Raw genomic sequence first — 19,677 nt, forward strand, 5'->3', positions numbered from 1 at the left:
AAACTCTACCAGGCGCCCGTAACCCTGCCGAGCCGGGCCCCGACGTCACATGATTGTCCAATCACATGATCCCGCAAAAAGTGGGGGAGGGTGGGAAGAGAGACGTAGGGAGGGGGGAAAGAGAATTGAGTAAGAAAGCAGCACAGCTTTCCAGGCTGGCCCCGCCTCTACATCGACCAATAGCCAGTAGAAGCCCGACATTCAGGACACCTGGCCAATGGAAATTGAGGTGGGCGGGCCATCGCGCTGCCAGGCCCTAGTCCGGGAGCTTCCCGGCCGCGGCTACCCAGAGAGCGCGGAGCGAGTCGCAGGTAAGGAGGGCGGCCGCGCAGATCTCTCGCTTGCTTCTTCCCAGAGGTTCGGCCAAGCGGACGAGAGGCTTGGGATTCCTCCAGAGTTTCAGCCGGGAGGCAAGAGAAGACTGGCTTAGAGAAACTCCTTTGGGGATTTCCGATGCACTGGAGACAGTTTTAGGGGGTGGGAGTAAGCAGTGACTGCAGTGACCCCCGTGAGAATGGGGCTCTCTCCCTCTCCAGCATCCTCGGGAGCTGCAGCCCTTTCCCCCAAAGCTGGGGCCACTCTATTCTTGAGCCGGCTCCGGCCGCGTCCCGGTGCTGGTGGTGGTGTTGGTGGGTGGCCCCTGGGCGCCTGGGAATGAGAGAGGCGTCGGCCCCTGGTCCGGGAGCTCAGAGGGCTGCGAGTGGGCTGGAGACCCTGGTTCCTTCAAAGATAGCATGGACTTGGGAATGGTGACCGAACCCCTGGGTTGTGTCTGACTCTCCCTTACTTCCTCTGGAGCGGGGTGGAACCAGCTAACTTCCGCCTCTCTCGGCCACTTTTCCTGCTCGCTCGCAGTTGGGTTCCCTCACCTTTTGGGAATCTCTCTCCTGACGCTCGGAGTTGGGGGCTGCCACCTAGTGGAAGATGGCAGAGCTGGGGGTTTGAAGAGGCAGGCTCCTGTCCTCCCTCTCTACTGTGGGCTGGGGGTGAGAGAGGCTGCCATTCAGAACCCTACTGAGACGAGTTAGGCCCCTTCTTCCCCCATCCCTGATCCTGAGTGTGTACGCGCCTCTGTACATTTGTATTCACTAGAAGCATTCGCTATATTCCCTAACCTTAGGATACCAAGGACGGAAAGTATGTGTAAATAAATCACTAGGGTGTTCAATGGTCTGAGATCTGTGCAGACAGCACCCCTTTTGGCTTAAGCCAGGGTAGTGGGACGGCCTATGAGGGGTTGAGGTTGGACTCCCAGGAAGCAGGTGGGACCAGCTATGGATGCCTTGCCTGGGAGCTGTAGGTGTTGGTGAGAGGGTGAAAGGGGCCAACGTCCAGGATCAGCCAGACAATGGCCTCCTGGAAATGGTCTTTGAACTGGGAATGGGGCACCGAGGAAAGCCAGGTGAGGGAGAGAGGGTGCCAGTGACTGGGCGAGTGTAAGTCCTCGCCACCCATAGCGTGCAGTGTCCACTCACAGACTCATGGGGAAGCTGAGGCCCAAAGGCAGGAAGCTACTTTTGAGGCTCTCACAATCAGTGGTGGCAATTCTAGGACTGGCACTCAAGTGCAGTATCCAGGCAGCCCCTGCACTTGTCGTTTCTGTTTTGTCTTGTCCTCCTGCTCAGAAAATGCTTGTCTCCCTCCTCTGCTTGGACCCCAGGCCTCTAGTCTCCTGGGATTGGGGGTGGGAGTGGGGGGGGGGGGTCCATTCCTGGGCACTGTCCATGGTGCCACTTTGTGAAACAAACCCAGGTCCAGTATGCTTTGGAGCCATCAAAGCCTGTCATCTCCAGGACTTGATATATGACATGGGCATGTTACTAAACATCTCTGAGCCTCAGTTTCCTCCTTTGAAAAGTAAAGGAAATAATTACTACTTTGGATGGTTGTTTCAAAGAAGAAAGAAAATAATATAGTGTAACTGGTGCACGAGAGGGGCAACAAACATTACTGTTTTTGCTCCTCTAGGCAGGGGAACATCTCCTGGGCCCATCCCATTGACCTAGCAGGGCTGGCTGAGCTTGGGGAAAAGTCATTAAGGAAGTGAAAGGCCCCGCAGAGATCGATGATCGTTTTTTTCCACTGTTGCAGCTGGGTGGGCACATGGGGTCCTCTCCACAAACTGCTGAGTTTCGGCTTTGGGGTAGGGGGAGAGGCAGGGGTTGGAAGTGGTATGTTTGAGGAGCCTCAAAGGGTCCAGTGGTGTTGTGTGGCCCCTTAGAACACAGGTGGCCCAGTCTGTGCATCCCCTTCCCTGGGTGGGGTGGAGACAGTCAGTGGGCAGGTGTGGCCTCTGGGGAAGGCAGCTCACATTACACTGGCTACCACACTTCCCGTTTCACAACTTTCTCAACTCATTGGTTTCCCATGTCATCATGTGACACCCCTCCCTTGCCCCCAACAGGCCTTCGCAGGTGTGACCACAGCATCAGACAAGGAGGCATCTGGAGGGTCTGGCTGGGGAAGTGGAACCCTTGCTTTTCTTCAAGGGGGGACTCCCTCTTTGCTCCCCAGCTCAGTCTTCCCATGACTACTGACACCTCCTCACCCGCTGGAGGTGACCCATGTCCCTACAGATCAGATCCCCAAATTTTCCTTTCATATGCCTACATCTTTTTTTTTCCTAAGACTTTATTTATTTTTTTATGTAATCTCTACAGCCAACATGGGGCTCGAACCTGCATCTCTGAGATCAAGAGTCGTATGCCCTACCGACTAAGCCCCCACACACCTACATCTTTACACACTTACCCACAGAGACTGAGGCATCTGGCCACGTTTGGGGGACACAGGTTTTGTTTTTTTAATGTTTTTATTTTTGAGAGAGACAGAGTGTGAGTGGGGGAGGGGCGGAGAGAGAGGGAGACACAGAATCCAAAGCAGGCTCCAGGCTCTGAGCTGTCAGCACGGAGCCCGACGCAGGGCTCGAGCTCACAAATTGCAATGTCATGACCTGAGCCAAAGTCGGACACTCAACTGACTGAGCCACCCGGGTGCCCCAGGGGATACAGGCTGACACATGTACCTGCATCGGTATTCATGCTCATCGCTGTACGTGTGCTGGTGCACGTGTGACACATACACAGGACACATATAGGGCGACATCTTTTTTTCCCTCCTGGATAAGGAATTGTTGGAGAAGCTCAGGCAGTATCTGGTCGGGGCTGGACTGGCCCCAGAATCAAGGGTCACCTGGGCTCAAGCCAGTTGCCAGATGCCTCTTGGTATTTTGCAGGCAGACCATGTGGACTTTGGTGAGCTGGGTGGCCTTAGTGGCAGGGCTGGTAGCTGGAACACAGTGCCCAGATGGTCAGTTCTGCCCTGTGGCCTGCTGCCTGGACCCAGGAGGAGTCGGCTATAGCTGCTGCAGTCCTGTTCTGGTGAGTGCCCTTCTGCCCAGGTGAGAGCTGGCGGCCTGGGATTTCCCAAAGGGTCATCTTAGCTTGGCTAGAGGAGGGGGCCGAGCTTGGGTCCTTCAGTTTATCGCCTCCTCTCACTTTCCAGGGCAAGGGGCCCACAGCGCTGAGCAGGCGTCTGGGCAGACCCTGCCAGGTAGATGCCCATTGCTCTCCTGGCTACTCCTGCCTCCTCACCATCTCGGGGACCTCCAGCTGCTGCCCATTCCCAGAGGTGAGGGTGCTCTTAGCCCAAAAGAGGGGCTCAAGTCTGCATACAGACGTTTCCTCCACTCACCCCAGGTAAAAAGTCCTCGCCAATGCAGGCATCTCTGTCCCGCAGGCTGTGTCGTGCGGTGACGGCCGCCACTGCTGCCCACGGGGCTACCACTGCAGTGCTGACGGGCAGTCCTGCTTCCGAAGACCAGGTGCGGCAGGGGTGGAGGTGGAGGGTGGGCAGATGGGTGGTCTGTGGAGGCTGGACTGCCCAGGAACCCAGCCATCTGGGTGACCTGATTCCTGACCTTGTGCCCTCATTCCTGTGGCATCTGTACTAAGCAACGCCTTTGCTCTGGACAGAAGGGCACCCTAGGCTAGGAAGGGGCAGGAGACAATGCCAGCCTCCAGGCCCAGGGCCAGGCATTGTGAGGGTGGAGAGACGCCAAGCTGGGCTGGTTTAAGGCCAACGCAGGCAGTGGATGCCCCTGCCCTGTGCCGTGTTGCTGAGGCAATGAGTGGCTTGTGAGGAGAGTGGGTTAGGAGTGCCTGGGAGAACACCCAGCCCCAGTGCCGGCCCCCTAGTCCCCGCCCCTCCCCCCCCCCCACCCCCCCGAGCCCGCAGGCCCTGGTGCCAGCCACTCCTTCAGTGATGGGATAATGGCTTTCACTGGCTGGGTTGGCGGAATCCTGGGTCATCCTGTCCACAGATGCCAACCCCTTGGGTGCCATCCAGTGCCCTGATGGCCGGTTCGAATGCCCCAACTCCTCCACGTGCTGCACTATGCTAGATGGCTCCTGGGGATGCTGCCCCATGCCCCAGGTACAGGCTTGGGAAGATGGGGGGCGGCGGGGAGCAGTAGGGGCAGAGCAGGGGACTGGAGGGAGCCAAGACAGAATCAGAACCATCTCTTGTCAGGCTTCTTGCTGCGAAGACAAGGTGCACTGCTGTCCCCATGGTACCTCTTGTGACCTGGCTCATGCCCGCTGCCTCACGGCCACAGGGACCCACCCCCTGGCAAAGAAGATTCCTGCACAGAGGAGTAACCGGGCAGGTTAGGGGACGGGAGAGCATCGGGTTGGGGGCTGGAAGTGGGGCGAGGCCTCATCTGGCTCCCAGCTGGGGAGAAGTTCCCCACCGCCTTGGCTGCCCACAGGCCTCTCTCCCCCTCCAGTGGTCCTGTGCCCCGATGCACAGTCCCAGTGCCCTGACGGTTCTACCTGCTGTGAGCTGCCCAGTGGGAAGTATGGCTGCTGCCCAATACCTAATGTGAGTGAGGGGCTGTGTGCCCCCGGCCACCTGGCCTGGACACCTAAGCACTCCAGGGGGTGGGGCCGGCCGGCCGGCCGGCCGGCAGGCTGTCGGGAGCCTGGCGGCTCAGGACGCATGCCACCCCCTAGTGGGAGACTGAGGCAGCGTCCGCTGTCTCCTGGCTGCTCCCCGAGCTGACGGAGACTCCACGTCACAGAGACCTTCTCCCACCCCCACCCAGGCCGTCTGCTGCTCGGACCACCTGCACTGTTGTCCCCAGGACACTGTGTGTGACTTGGTCCAGAGCAAGTGCCTCTCCAAGGAGAACGCTACAGACCTCCTCACCAAGCTGCCGGCGCACGCAGGTACCAGAGTCTGGCCACAGACCCCATTCCGCCCGCACCATGCGCGCAGGAGCTCTCCACCAAATCGTTCCAGCAACAGATACGGGGGCGGGGGGCTGACGGCCACAGGGCGCCACGGGGCGGGTACAGGCCTCTCCCTCCACACTGGCTATTGCCTTGGGATCACTGCTGTGATCCTAAATGTACTCCCCGTCCTCGGCATCTGGTTCTAGCTACGGAGCCAGCAAGCGGTTGGGTACCCCAAGGGTTCCCAGCGCCACTGCTGACCTGTTCTCCTTGCATTCGTCACAGTGCAGGAGGTGAAGTGTGACATGGAGGTGAGCTGCCCAGACGGCTACACCTGCTGCCGCCTACAGTCGGGGGCCTGGGGCTGCTGCCCTTTTGCCCAGGTACCCAGGAGTAGTGGGTGGGCTGGACTGAGCAGAAGGTGGCAGCCGGCTAGGCCCCGGTGCCCACCATCCCCTGTCCATCTGCCCTAGGCCGTGTGCTGTGAGGACCACGTACACTGCTGCCCGGCTGGCTTCAAATGTGACACAGCAAAGGGTACCTGTGAACAGGGGGCCCAGCAGGTGCCCTGGATGGTGCAGGCCCTGGCCCGCCTCCGCCTGCCGAAACCCCAAGCCGTGGAGAACGATGTCCCTTGTGATAACATCACTAGCTGCCCCTCCTTCAATACCTGCTGTCGACTCACGTCTGGGGAGTGGGGCTGCTGTCCTGCCCCAGAGGTGTGTGGGCAGGGGGATAGAGGGGGGACAGTGTCTTGGCCTGGGCGGGTAGACTCCTGTTGGCTTTGTTCTTCTGTCGCCTGTCTGGCCCGCAGGTGGCACACCAGCTCTGGGAGACTGTGTCCCAGCCGGAGGAGCTGGGAGTAGGAGAGGGAGTCCGGGTAGGCAGGGGGCTTCCCGTCCCACATAGTAGCTTCCTAGACCATCCTTATCTGCCACTCCCCTTACCCCCCTACAGGCTGTCTGCTGCTCAGACCACCAGCACTGCTGCCCCCATGGCTACACGTGCTTGGCTGGGGGGCAGTGTCAGAGGGGGAACAAGGTGGTGACTGGATTGGAGAAGATGCCTGCCCGCCGGGCTTCCCTGTCTCACCGCAGAGACATGGGCTGTGACCAGCACACCAGCTGCCCAGTGGGGCAGACCTGCTGCCCAAGCTTGAGTGGGGGCTGGGCCTGCTGCCAGTTGCCTCACGTGAGTGCCCTCCCGCCTGCCTCGGACAGGGGAGCGGAGCCCTCCTGGGGAGAGTGGGGGAGAGCCTTTAACGCCACTCTGTCCCTCCCAGGCCGTGTGCTGTGAGGACCGCCAGCACTGCTGTCCGGCTGGGTACACCTGCAACGTGAAGGCCCGATCCTGTGAGAAGGAGGCAGACTCTGCCCACCTTGCTGCCCGCCTGGCCCGTGGCCCTCACGTGGGTGTGGGGAACGTGGAATGTGGGGCCCGGCACTTTTGCCACAGTAACCAGACCTGCTGCCCAGATAGCCGAGGGGGCTGGGCTTGCTGTCCCTATCGCCAGGTCAGTGCCAGCCCCCTCCTGCCCCCACGGGGCTGGGGATCCATGGGAGCTGGGTCCTGCTGTGTCCAAGTCTGACTCCCCCCTCTGGCCGTCCAGGGAATCTGTTGTGCAGATCAGCGTCACTGCTGCCCTGCTGGCTTCCGATGTGGGGCCAAGGGAATCAAGTGTCTGCGCAGGAAGAGCCTGAGCTGGGACATGCCCTTGAAGGACCCAGCCCCGAGACAGCTGCTGTGAGGAGAGACTGAGGACTGAAGACACTCCGCAGCCCTCGGGACCCTGCTCAGAGAGTACCCACTGCTCAGGCCTCCCCAGCACCTCTCCCCCACCAGATTCTCCCGATTCCCCGATTCTGAGTCCCCCGCCCATCATGGGAGGTGGGGCCTCAATCTAAGGCCTTCCCTGTCTCGAGGAGGGCTGTGGCGAAAGCCATGTTACAAGCTGCCATCCCCTCCCCCAGTTTCCATGAACCCTGTGGCCAGGTGCTCTTCCCTATCCACAGGTGTGTGTTTGTGCGTGTGTGTCTGTGTGTGTGTGTGTGTGTACGTGTGCGCGCGCTGCAGTAAAGTTTGTACACTTTCTTAATAGTGTCTGATTTTGGCCACCCTGCCTGCGCCACCATGAGCAAGGGCCCCCATCCCCTGTCCACGTTCCCCAACCCCACAGAAAGACCCACACGGAGTTAATCTCACCAGTTTTATATTTGCCGTTACCCACAGCAATCCCATCACATTATCCCCTAGTCCCCAGAGCCGCCCCCGCCACCAGCCCTGTGACCTCGTAGCCCAGAGGTGGGCTAGTCAGCAAGCAGCATCCCCTCCCCTCCCTGGGGTCCACAGAGAAGGCCCCCTCCCTTCCCAGCCCTCACACTAGCTGCTGAGGCCGGTTGCCCCTCCTGCTTTCCCACAATAGATCTTTCTATGTACAGCCACGTTTATACAGGCACTGCTTCCCCCCACCCAGCCCTCCTTCCCCAGCACCTCCCAATGGGAGTCTGGACCCCTCCCACCTCCCGGTCGGAGGTCGACACGGGTCCCTCCCGAAACATTACCCAGTACATACCACTGGACAGCTCCGCAGGCCCCCGGGCACCTCCCCAGGAGGGGGACTGAAGACTAAGAGCGAGGGCCCCCGCGGGCCCCGGGGGCACGCACCCTGGGGGCGGGCCCGGGTGGAAGGGGCGGGGGCGGAGGCGGGGCCGGCCCGGGCGGAGCCGCTACTTGACGTTGAACACCATAAGCGGCCGCTCCTCCCGGCGCTGCCAAGGGCTCTTCTTGTCCCCAGCCTCGTCGCCCACCTCCGCCCCCAGCTCGTCCTCCGGGCTGGTGAGCGAGTCGCGCCGCAGCTCGCTGGCGCTGCTGCGGGAACTGTCCCCGCGGCTGCGGCCCCGACCCCGGGGTACCGTGGCCGCCCGGCCCTCGGGCGCCGCCACTTCGTCCAGCAGCGGCGTCAGCGAGTTGTCCTCGGGGGAGCAGAGGCCCGTGCGGCTCTCGCTGCTGCTCGGCTCCGTGTCCTCGCTGAGCGCCAGGCGCGGGGGCGCGGGAGGCGGCGGCGGCGGCGGGGGTGGCGGCGGGGCGGCGGACGGGGTCCGCTCCCGCTCCTCGCGCAGGGGCCGCCGGCGCGCAGGCCGCGCCTCGTGGACGTCGACGCCCGAGTCCAGGCTGGCGTCGGTGCTGCGGCCGCCCCCGCCCGCCTGCAGGTCGATGTAGGAGTGGCGCACTTGCGAGTTGGAGCGCCCGTCCAGGGACACAAACCAGGCGCGCGGGTGAGGCTTCACGCCCAGTTCGAGCAGCTTCTTCTCGGTCAGCGCCTGCAGCTCCCCGTTGAGCTGCGCCATGGTGGACTCGTTGAACAGCACCGGGATGGTGACCGAGCCACTGACCGGCGCCGAGCGCCCGCCCCCCCAGCCCTCGCCGCCGCCGCCCCCGCCGCCCTCGCCGCCCGCGCTCGAGTGGCCCTGCATCAGCGGGCGCTGGGGGTCGGGCGGGGGGAAAGGGCGCGCGGGGCCGGGGCCCGTGCCCTCGGGCGGGGCTGGCTCGTCGCCCGCCCCCGCTGCGCCCGCCTCGCCGCCGAGGCGTACGTAGTGCGCGGGAATCACCAGGGTGGGCATGACGTTGCGGTAGACGCTGTCCTTGAGGTGGTCGATGGAGCCGCAGAAGATGAGCTGCCCGGCCTGGCTGAGCGACGGCGGCCGCGCCAGCTGGTCCACCGACTGCGACAGGAGGAAGTCGGGGGGCTTGCTCTCGGCTGCTCCCTTGTGGCCCAGGTAGTGCTCGAAGGGCGGCGGCGGAGAGGGCGGCTCCTGCAGGAAGGCGGGGGTCGCCGAGCCCCCCCGCCGGTACTCCTCTAGGCCTGGCTCCAGCCCGCCGGGACCCTCGACGGAGCGGGCGCCCTTGAGCCCCGCGCCCTCGCCCCCGCGGGCGCCCCCAGGCTCGGCGGCCGGGCGGCTGGCGGAGCGCGGCTTGGCGCGGAAGAAGTCGTCCCGGGAGGCGGCCAAGTCCCGAGAGCTGGAGAAGGCCGAGTGCAGGGGGCCTGGGGGCGGAGCCTCAGGGTCTCCCGACGAGGCGGGCTCCAAGGGTCCCCCACAAATGAGGTGGAGCTGGGACATCGAGGTGGCCTGGTCTCGTTTGTTACCATCAGAGGGCCCGGACAGCTGCAGCTTGCGGTGCTGTTGCCTCGGCTTCAGGCAGCGTCTCCTGGAGGGTATTGGGGGGGGGGGGGGGGGGGGGGGGGTGGGGAACTCAGGAAAGCGTTGGGGGCCTGAGCTGCTCCCTCACCCCATACTTGCAAGGCGAGGGTTGAATATAGTTGGAGGGGTGGGGAGAATGCCTGAGACTCAGGAGAAATGCTGGGGAACCCAGGTGGGCCTGGGGAGAGGTCTGTGGAAAGAGCTTGGGTGTCTGTGGGTGTCCTTCGCTTGTAGGAGGCGCTGTGGGAACCTGGGGGGAGCACGTAAGCCAACCAGGGCCACGTCTAGCCTGAGGCGGGAGCGGCTGCCGACCGTCCCTTTGGAGGGGCCTGGCCTGTGGGTCCTGCCTCCTTTCCCCCCCCAAGTATCTTCAACCACCAGTCTCTCAGGTCTGTGCATGTGCATTGGAGGTCCTTTCCTGTCAGTGCCTTGAAGACTGGAATTGTATTTTATGCATCTTTGGGGCTCAAGCGCCCAGCCCAACACCAGGCACAGAGCAGGCTTCTGTCCGCATGGGATAAGGGGAGGTTGGGGGATTGGGAGGCACTCACCGGCAGTAGTAGATGAGCAGACACAGCAGAATGAGCACCAGCAGGGCCAGCGCTGCCAGGATGGTGAGCAGAAAGATGGTGTGGTAGGTGCCGATGTCCTGGATGCCTGATGTGATGGTGACCAGTCCTGTGCCAGGCAAGGGCTTAGCATTCCAGGCATGGACGCCCTTCCCACCTTTCAGGAGTCTATGCTCCCAACCTCCCCTTCCCCCACTGCCCCCTGTCCCCACTGTCCCCCCATCTCTCACCAGTGGTGGGGGAAGCCATGGCAGCTGCCCAGTACCCCAGCTGGGGGGAAATGAAGGTCCAGTAGAGCTGCCGGCCTTCCTTCCGGATCACACCAGTGCCATTGCGTACCCACAGCCCTGGAGAGGCGGGAGTTTCATGAAACTCAATGCCACTTCCCTCCCCCCCGCCCCAGCTAAGTCCCACTTTCTTTCCCCAAACTCCAGCGGCTGAAGTCCCACTTTCTTTCCCCAAACTCCAGCAGCTGCACCCCTTGAGGCACTCACCACTCTTGGGGTCGAACCTCCAGGCTGGAATGCTGGTGCCCGCAGTAAGGGCACGAGGCTCGGAGGGCACGGGCAGGGACAGGTGAATGGGGCCTGAGAGTGGCACTTCTGTTCCGTTGCCTGTTAGTAGGTGCACGCTGACAGCAGCCAGCGGCATCAGCTCCAGCCAGGAGCCATTGCCTGGGTGGGGGAAGGAGACACAAGGGCTGAGGGGTGAGTCCTGATGGGAGGAGGACATCCCTTGCATGCTGACACCCAGCGTACCTGAGCTGGAGGCCTCGGTGCCCAGGAAGGCAGGGAAAGCACGCATTTCCTGCTGGGTGCTGGCGGGGGTGAGCGAGGCCCAGAGCTGGCTGTAGGTAGAGCTGACCGGCAGGCGGGCAGCCCGGCGCTGGAACTGCACCCACGGCTGGGAGCGGGCACCTGGATGGAGAGGGGGGCCTCCTGTGGATTGGCCAGGGACAAGGTTCCCCAGGGACCAGGAGCAGAAAGCAAGTATGCGAGGAGAAGGGAGCTATTGGGTCAGGCCACTTGGGAAGGTCAGGGAGGGTTGTGACTTGGGGAGAGAACTGGGCATTCATAGAATGTTAACCTGGAAAGGAAAAAGGACACGGACCTGAAATCTAGTCCTGGCTGTGTGACCCTGAGCAAGTTACTTGCTCTCTCTGAAACACTATTTCCTCATTAACCCATAAAATGCTGAGGTTCAGGTCCTCAAACAGTTACTATTGACTGCTGTGTGGCAACACTGTGCTAGGTGCTAGAGATACAAAGTTGAATAAAACACAGTCCGCAATTCCCTGCCTTCAAGTTCACAGTCTTGTGCAGCACTGTCCATTTTGGTACCCATTAGAACTTTCTGCTGTGACGGATGGAAATGTTCTCTGTGCTGCCCATTACAGTCCCCATTAGAGACACAGGGCTATTAAGCGCTTGAAAGGTGGCTAGTGTGACTGAGAAACTGGATTCATTTTTCATTTTTTTTTAATTTAATGAATTTTTAATCTATTTAAAGAGCCACATGTGGCTACTGACTACTACATTACACAGCTTAGGTCGTGTGTGTGTGTGTGTGTGTGCGCGCGCGCGTCTGTCTGTCTGCCTGTTTTGGGGTGGAGGGGGCGTACAAACAGAATTCCAGTATGGTGTGGTCGTCGCTAACATTTATTAAGCTTTAAGATATACTGGACACTGTTCTAATCAGTGTTAACCCCTATAATTAGTACAGCAGCCCCTGAAGTAGGTGCTTTCGTTATCAGCCCTGTTGTATACATGCAGAAACGGAGGCAGGAGAAGTTTAGTGACTTGCCCAAGGTCACAATCCTGGAGCCTAACTGAAGCCCAGGAAGCCTGGTGCCAGCCCAACTTCTCAGCCCCTGAACATCATACCTTGCTATTAAAATACGGTACAAAGGGCACTCGGCCCACCCAGCTGGGGTAGGTCCTGTGGAGTCTTGCATGGTGAGTAAGACTCCACCAGGAAATAGGATATAAAGGGACCTCCAGGAGAACGGACAAGAGAAAGGCCCAGAGGCATGGGGCAGTGTGCTGGCTGGGGACCCCTGGTGACTGAGTGGCACGTAGGCCCCACAGGGCACAGTCAGCTTTGTGAAGGACTTGAGGCTTGACTTTGAAAGCAGTGGGAGCCATGGGAGGGCGGTAAACTAGGGGGCAACAAAGAGATAATTTGGCATTTTGTTATTTTTTAATTATTTTTTAAAGTAGACTCCACACCCAATATGGGCTTGAACTCACGACCTCGAGATCGAGAGTTGCCTGCTCTACCGACTGAGCCAGCCAGATGCCTCTTGTTTGCATTTTACAAACCTCCAAAGACAGTTTTTAGGAGCCTCTGGTTCAGGACCAGAGAAATGAAGGTGAGCCAACAAGTAACTTGGGAACAAGGGCACAAGCTAAGAATATAAATTGGAGGGGGGTGGGGTGGGTGTTCTCTGTCTCCAAAATCCACTGTGGCTCCCTGGTACGAGCCAGATCAACCAGTCTGCACCAGGCACGCCACCTGCAGAGCCAGACCAGAGCATTCCCTGCACCCTCACTGTCCACTTCTGCCCCTGCATCTGGATTCCTCTCCAGTGAGGGCGCCTCCTTGCTCCCCCTTCAACTCCCAAGGCCACATGGTCCATAGCTCCTGTCCCCAAATTCTTTTGCCCTGCTACACTCACAGGGTAGAGTTGTCTCAATACTAAAGGCGGCTGCCCTCTACTCCACTGTTCTACCTGCTTTGTAATTAGTTCAGGGTTTGCAGGGATCTGTTTGTCTTCCTACTTGTCTGTGAACTCCAGAAGGCAGGGAGCGGGTTCTTTCTTCCCATTGTTCCCCAGCACCAGACACAATGCCTGGTGCAGCACAGAGACTGAAGCCGTGAGTAGACAGGTACCACTGTGGGATTTCTCCAGGCCTTGCACTTGACAGTTGTCCAATAGCTATGGAATGACCCCCTCGCGGCCTTCTAACATAACCAAGCCCCCAGTAGGTGCACAAGAAGTACATGGAGATCCACCAGTGAAACAGGTGGCAGGGAGTGGGGATTCTAATGGTAGGAGTAGAGGGAGAATAGAAATCACGAGAAGCCCCAATAATAATAAACATTTATTGACCACCTTCTGTGCTGTTTTTTTTTTTTTTTTGCATGTTTGATGATATTTAATCCTTACTTCAATCTGATCACATAGATACTATCAATATCCACATCTTACAGAGGAACAAACTAAGGCTCAGAGAGGTTAAGGGACTTGCTCAAGGGCATCCAGCTAATCTGTGGAAGAGTGGAGCTCTCTACACCCAGGTCGGAGGGGGGAGGAAGAGGAGCTGGTATGAGGTAGGGGGGAAAGAGGAGCCTTACCAGGAGAGCCCAAGAGGATGTGCACCAGGTCCTCATAGAGGATGAGGGTGGCCGGCCGCTCGGGAAGCAGGTAGAGGCTGACTGATGCATACACTGTGGGAGGGGTGGCCTGTCAGCACCAGAGAAAGCTCCCCCCAAACCCCAAGGCCGGGCACTCCTTCCATCTGAATCCCAGTGACTTCATCTTCCTTCAGCCCCCTCTGTGTACCCCAGCCCGGGCAGCAGCTGCTGGAAAGTCTGCCCCCTCCACCCCCAGGGACTATTTTGGGAAGGGGCTGATGGGGTCAGCTGCTGCCCACCCCCCCTCCACCTGCCCCTGCACTCACAGGGCAGCTTGTCAACACGCCAGGGCACAGAGTTGGTGAGAAAGCCAGGGCGAGCAGCAGTGACCAGCACCCAGGTGCCCAAACGGTAGCTGAGGGGCAGTATGGCCACGCCCTCTGAGTCCGTGGTGCCAGCGGCAAGCAGCATCCGGTTCCCAAACACATCCACTGAGGCCCGGGCCAAGGGCACCAGCTCCCCGCTCACGTACACCTGCACCTTGATCAGGATCTCTGTGGGGTGAGGAGAGTGAGGAGGAAGGGGGGGAAAGAGAACTGGAGGGAGCCCCAAGATCAGAGGAGGGGGCTGTGGGTTAGAAGCAGCTTTGGGGTCCAGGTGAGACAAGGTTTCCTAAGAGTCAGCATTGGTAGGGCCCTCATTTAAACCTCACACCAGCCTGTGAGGTAGGGGGTGCTAACACATGCACTTTTTCCACATTTTAACATTTCTGAACTCAGATTATGCCTATGATTGATGATGTCATAATTACAATTGGCAGCATTTTTTCTTTTCTTACTGGTACATGAAATAATGGTGCATCTTACAGTCAATGATGTATCAGACTCCATCAAATATGTTCTTGGTCCATTTTACAGATTAAGAGGCTGAGGCTCAAAGTTTAGACACTTGCACTGCAGTTAACGGGAGACCTGGGATCCAAACCTGGAAGTATGACACTAGACCCAAATTCTTAACCAGTGGACCCTATGGGGCACGTGTCAGGGAGGGGAGAGGGATGAGGGCTGAGAAAGGAGAACTAAGCAGAAGACCAAGGGTCTGCAGATGGAGAGGAGAGAGACCAAGATTCAGCCAATGAGAAGGGGAGGGAGGGAGGCTGGGTCAGAGTTTTGGTTCTGAAGAAAAAGCTGAGAAAGGGGACACTAGGGAGCTGGTCATTCCCCTCATTTATTCTCTTCCCAGAATCCTTTGCACACGCTTGTTTCCTTTCAGATTTAGGGACTCACCCCAAGCCCTAAGCCCAACCAAGTGCCTCCCTAACCCCTCCCCCTCACAAGTACTGCCTGCCCCCTCCCAACTGGTCAGCTACAAGTCAGTCACCATGGCAACGCCCTCATTCCTCCCAGGAGATGGGCAGAGAGCTGGGGCCCTGGCAAGGGGAAGGAGTTCTGGGGGGCTGACCCAGGCCCAAGGGAAACTGGTGTGGAGAGGGCTGAGAAGGGAAGTCCAAGTTTTTTGCTTTCCAGCCACCTCTGCCCCTGGACCCAGGACAGCTTGTCCAGGGTGGGCCTGCAGGTGTCCTGAGCTCAGACAGAGTGACCCTGTAGGGACCAGGCCTGGAGTTGTCGTCATGGACTCCCCAGGCAGCCTCTCTGATCCGTATTACCATCTACCTCTCTCCACTCAGCAAGGTCCCTCCCTCAAGAACATACCTCACCCCTACCTTGCTGCTAATAATGGGAGGAGGTTTCCATACCTCGAAAGGTACAGAGGCCTCATTGCAGGGCCCAGAAGATGGGTGGGGAGTGGGTTAGGTGCTGGAGAGTCCAACCTAGGAGAGTCCAAGTGCCCTGGAAGCTCAGGGCAGCGGGGCATGGGGAGGTAAGGGGGACTCATGGGTGGAGCCTGACACTCAACAGTGACAGGTGTCTTATCTCAGGCTTCCAACCCCAAGGCCAGCGACACGCCTGGCCCTGGCATCCCATCCAGCTGTTCTCCTGAACCCACCTCCCTCACCCCTCCCAGGCCAAAGCCCAACTTGGCAGGGTGGGTGCACACACTTGACTCTTTCCTACTCTGCTTTTCCCAGGAGCTGACAGTCTCCCTGCCCCTCCTCCACTACCACTCAGGAGGAATTCTGAGAAGCCAGAGGGGCTCGGCTACTCCCCACCCCTACCCCCGGCTAGGAGCAGCTGGATGGAGCAGCTGGGAAGAAGGGACCCAGGAGTCTGGAATATGGTCATTTGAGGGAATGCTTTGGGTTCAAGGGCCAGAGCCTCAGATGAGGGGAAGGGGCCCAAGGAACACGACGGGGGTGGGTGGGTGGGCCTGAAGGAGACATTGGTGGGAAGGGGTGGGCAGGTGCCTAGCAGATTCTCTCCCCGCTTCCCCTCAACCTGGGCTCTCAGCCAGTGGCCTGGGAGAGCCCTCTATCCTGGCTCTATTCCAGCCAATGCCCTGGGCCCCCTCCCCTGGGGTACAGGACTTGAAGGAGAGGCTTCTTGAGAAGCCAGGGCCCCTTCCTATCCATCAAACCCTCCTCTCCTCCCGCAGAGAGCAGGGAAGACTGAGGCCAGAGGTGAGCCTTCCCCATTTCTCAAGCTTGGCATTCCATACAGTATCCGCCTCTCCAGGCTTCAGCCCTGCCTCATTCCAGGAGGAAATCCGACCCCCTGCCTTCATCCGGACCCCACTTCCCTCATCCAGACGCCCCCCCACCCCCACCCCCCGTTTTTCCTGTCAGCTCCTTGGTGGGGAGATGAGGAATGGAGAGCACCGTTTCGGGCAGGGACGGGGCCCAGAGGCGATAGAGGGAACAGTAGCTGGGGTGGTGGGGCAGGAGGCTGGAAGGTGGGCGCAGGGCTGGAGTGGGCGAGGCCCCGAGAACCCAGGCGTCCCAGGCGTCGGTAGGGAGTCATGGTCTAGCTCTCCCACCCTCTCCCGCTGCAGGAGACCACCCCACCCCCCACCTCACACACCCACCTGGGCCCGTGAGGCGCCGGGAGGCTCTCCTCCACCGCGATGGAGAGGTTAGATGAGGAGGGGTGACCTGGGGGAGGGCTGGGGATAGGAGTGGCCGGAGGCCTGCTGGACGGGAACCCAGGCACCTGCCCTCCTAGCCGGCACAGCCCACAGCCAGCTAGCCAGATCAGCATGGCTCCGCCACCACAGCCCTGCCATGCGCTTTGGCTGGGAATCACCGCGTACCCCTTTTTCCAGATCCCCCCAAACTGCATGCCCTCCCCCCTCAAGGTTTGACAGCGTTTCTTTGGTACACCCCCAATTCTGAACCTGGGGGGCCGGCCGGGGGCTGTCAGGCTCCAGAGCGAAGAACCCCATTCGAGCAGTCAATCCGCCCACCGCCTCACCCACTCCCCCTTCTCCCCTCCCCCCTTCCAACCCAGCTCCAGGCGCCCAGCCCCCGTCCGGGTCCAAGGTGGCAGCCGATGCTGGCGCCCCCACCCAGCCCGCGTCGGGAGCGAGGAACCCGCAGGGGGCTGCGGAGCGGGCGCCCGCCCCAGCCCGCCCCTGGGCGGGTGTCTTCGGTAGACAATGGCTCAGGCAGCAGCGCCTCGCGGACCAGGAGAGAGAAAAACAAGGCGAGAGGGGGAGGCGGCGCGGAGCCTGGGGACCCCCGCTCTCCCCATTGTGTCTCCCCGAGACCCCCGCCCTGGCAGTCTCCCTCTCCCTTCCTCCTCTCCCCCGTAAGCGCCGACCCGAAGTCGCCTGGCTCCCCCCCACCCAAACCCACGGAACAGAGTACCCCCCCAATTCACGAGCGCCGCGAAGAGGGGGCTGGCGGGCGGGGGCCCGATGGAGGGGGCGCAGGCCCGCGATCGCTGCCCCTCCTGGCCGAGACTCACCCTGCGGGCTGGGGGGCTCCGGCGGCGACTTGCCGGGAGCCCGGGAGGCGCCGCCGAGCAGCAGCCCCAGCAGCGGCAGCAGCCGCGCGAGGACGCTGGGGCCACTCGGCGGCGGCATCGCGGGGCTCGGCGGGGCCCTAGCGGCCCATGGCTCCCGCCCGGCCCCGCTCGGCCGGCCCCGCTCAGCCCCAGCTCTGCGCCGCGCCGCGCCGCTCGGGCTCCCGCTCTGGCTGCGGCGGCCGCTCAGCGCGATTGTCTCCGCCCGGAGCCGCCGCCAGCGCCCCCTGCAGGCGGCGCCCCACCCCGCGGGCCTGGGGCACCGCCCCCTCACCGCCCAGCTCCGCACGCCGCCCGCCGGCCCTGCCCGCCCTCAGCTCACCCTGCAGCCCCGACCCCCCGCTCCCAGACCCAGAGCTGCAAGGGAGTGCAACGAAGAGGGTCCAATCACCCGGGTTCTTGGAGGTCCAGAGCCCTTGAAATTTGGTGCAAAATTTGGGAGGGAGAAAGGCTCACCACACACTCAAAGAGGTGAGACCGTCACGAGTGTTTCCAAAAAGTGTAGAAACTGCCCAGTTCTACCTGCACAAACACCCACGCAATGGGAATCAGTCAGTCCCGGTCTCTAGCTTCTGCCTGTTGAGCCATGAGCAAGTTACTTCGCCTCTGGTCCTCAGCCTTCCTTTAAAGTGAGAATTGTAATAATCTCTACCTCGTGTGGCTGTTGTTATGGTTAATTGAGATAATGATGTAAAGGATCTAGCATATGCTTGACGAGGGGCGCGATAATGGTGCTATTGTTGGCCCAGGGTGAAGTGGAAGCTCACCTCCACTCAGATAAGATCCACCGTTGGGCAGTCATAATGCTTAGGAATTTCTTCTAGAGGTGCAAGCAGTTTCTCTCTGGGAATCACCAATCCGTCCCACTGGTTCATGTATGGCAGTCTTTTCCTTCTTCCTTAGCTACATTTGAACCTCACATTTGAAGCCTTCCCTAGCCTCACAGCCAAGCTCTCTTTTTTTCCAGTTTCTGGTTGTCATCATTATGTAGTTTCTGGGTGGCCAAATCCTCACTAATCTGGTATCCCTCTCTTGGTTTTCTCTGATTTTCACCTTCTCCTTCTCACAGTGTGGTGTCCCAAAAGGGATTGGATACTTAGAGCAAGGACATTGTCCCCCAGAGGACAACAGGATTCTCTCCTCATTGGGTCTCCTAGTTGATCCTCTGACTTAAAGAACCTTGTTATGAGTTTGTGATACCAGATTCTTTTTCCCTCCCTCCTCCCTCCCTTCCTTGTTCCTTCCTTCCTTCCTTCCTTCCTCCCTTCCTTCCTTCCTTCCTTCTCTCCCTTCTCTTCTTTCCTTCTCTTTTTCTTTTTCTTTTCTTGTTTCCCTCCTTTTGTCTCTCCCTCTCCCCCTTCCTCCCTCTTTCTCAGAAATTTCCATCTAACCAGATTTCCCAGTCTTCTTATGTAACCAATTTTTCACAACCTCAACACAGGATTTAGCATTCTCCCTGGTGAGTTTCATCTTGTTGGTTTCCACCCAACTTTACAATCTGTCAAGGCTGCCTTGAATGGGCTTCAGTCCCCCATTGTGCTGGGGCTCCCTCACAGCCAGCAGCCACCTGCGGGATGGAGAGCAGCTTCCCTGCCTCCTTTCAGGGGTCTCATGACAATACCAGGCAGCTCAGAACCGGGATGGAGCTTGTAGAAGGAACAACCTTCTAGAGATCTTCTTCAGCTTTATCAAAATTCTTCAGTTTTAAATCCAGCTCACATTTCTGTCTTGCCAAACGCTTTGCTGGATCAAGATAAACTGTCTGGGCCCATCCAGTTTCAGTGGTGGAGTGGAGAGGGAGTCTGGCTGGTGTTTAAGGATCACAGCAGCTTAATCTTTTCCTAAGCAGTCACAGTCACCCAACTAAAAACCTGTTCTGGAACTTGCCATGCATGGATGTCAAATTGTTTTCTTTTCAAAATTTACCTTTACCTATTTGGGTAAAATCAAATACCAGAAGTTCCTGTGAAGTAAGCCTGTTTGTCAATGGCTTCCCCCAACACTTAGCATCTAGTCCAAAGTCCTACCCGTGGCTGAAAGATGCTGCCTGCCTGCTCCCCAGCCCTGACCTCAACTGGACCCATGCCTGCCTCCAATCCATGGGCCTCCTTGCTTTTACTTAAACACATCAAGCCTGCTCCCACCTCAGGGCCTTTTCACTGGCTGCTCTTTCTGTCCAAAACATGTTATTCCTGTGCAGCCAGTGTCTCTTTCATCCATCTCTCTCCTCATCTCATCGGAGAGGCCTTCCTGACCACTCTACCTAAAATGGCAGCCCTCTCCCACAGAATTCTATCACAATCTCTTTACCTTTATTTTTACTCCCAGCACTGACCACCACTGACCATACATTTATTTACTTGTTTCCTCTTTACCCCGGGTGGAATGTAAGTTCCAA

The 19,677-nt window shown here is 59.4% G+C and overlaps 2 protein-coding genes across 6 annotated transcripts; one reads left to right on the forward strand and one right to left on the reverse strand.

Moving 5' to 3' along the window:
* Positions 1–245: 245 nt before the first annotated feature.
* Positions 246–7,329, forward strand: GRN (granulin precursor). Of its 5 annotated transcripts, XM_042916180.1 has the most exons (13): positions 246–311; positions 3,236–3,400; positions 3,480–3,630; positions 3,739–3,823; positions 4,322–4,434; positions 4,531–4,666; positions 4,769–4,881; positions 5,105–5,228; positions 5,520–5,617; positions 5,708–5,953; positions 6,192–6,425; positions 6,517–6,747; positions 6,844–7,329. In XM_042916180.1, the coding sequence occupies exons 2-13, from the start codon at positions 3,243–3,245 to the stop codon at positions 6,979–6,981; spliced, it is 1,827 nt and encodes a 608-aa protein (XP_042772114.1). In that variant the 5' UTR covers positions 246–311; positions 3,236–3,242; the 3' UTR covers positions 6,982–7,329. The 5 variants fall into 5 exon arrangements, with proteins under 5 accessions (XP_042772114.1, XP_042772111.1, XP_042772112.1 ...); XM_042916177.1 differs by lacking the exon at positions 246–311 and having other exon boundaries at positions 4,787–4,881; XM_042916178.1 differs by lacking the exon at positions 246–311 and having other exon boundaries at positions 3,236–3,380; positions 3,505–3,630.
* Positions 7,330–7,932: 603 nt separating this feature from the next.
* On the reverse strand, positions 7,933–17,340 carry FAM171A2 (family with sequence similarity 171 member A2). Its single transcript, XM_042916176.1, has 8 exons — positions 17,223–17,340; positions 13,686–13,913; positions 13,360–13,452; positions 10,761–10,919; positions 10,497–10,676; positions 10,233–10,349; positions 9,985–10,111; positions 7,933–9,440 (listed from the first exon to the last, which is right to left on the reverse strand). The coding sequence occupies exons 1-8, from the start codon at positions 17,338–17,340 to the stop codon at positions 7,961–7,963; spliced, it is 2,502 nt and encodes an 833-aa protein (XP_042772110.1). The 3' UTR covers positions 7,933–7,960.
* Between the last annotated feature and the right edge of the window lie 2,337 nt (positions 17,341–19,677).

This window comes from Panthera leo, chromosome E1 (assembly GCF_018350215.1).
Source record: "Panthera leo isolate Ple1 chromosome E1, P.leo_Ple1_pat1.1, whole genome shotgun sequence".
In the NCBI taxonomy this organism is placed as follows: domain Eukaryota; kingdom Metazoa; phylum Chordata; class Mammalia; order Carnivora; family Felidae; genus Panthera; species Panthera leo.

Excerpts from the sequence above, each read along its gene's own strand:
- GRN (XM_042916180.1), top strand. The coding sequence starts at position 3,243 with ATGTGGACTTTGGTGAGCTGGGTGGCCTTAGTGGCAGGGCTGGTAGCT. Across the intron at positions 3,401-3,479 it reads GTGAGTGCCCTTCTGCCCAG|TTTATCGCCTCCTCTCACTT; the intron begins GTGAGAGCTGGC and ends TGGGTCCTTCAG. Across the intron at positions 4,882-5,104 it reads GCTGCTGCCCAATACCTAAT|GCCGTCTGCTGCTCGGACCA; the intron begins GTGAGTGAGGGG and ends ACCCCCACCCAG.
- FAM171A2 (XM_042916176.1), bottom strand. The coding sequence starts at position 17,340 with ATGCCGCCGCCGAGTGGCCCCAGCGTCCTCGCGCGGCTGCTGCCGCTG. Across the intron at positions 13,914-17,222 it reads GGAGCCCCCCAGCCCGCAGG|AGATCCTGATCAAGGTGCAG; the intron begins GTGAGTCTCGGC and ends CTCACCCCACAG. Across the intron at positions 10,920-13,359 it reads CATCCTCTTGGGCTCTCCTG|GTGCCCGCTCCCAGCCGTGG; the intron begins GTAAGGCTCCTC and ends CTCTCCATCCAG.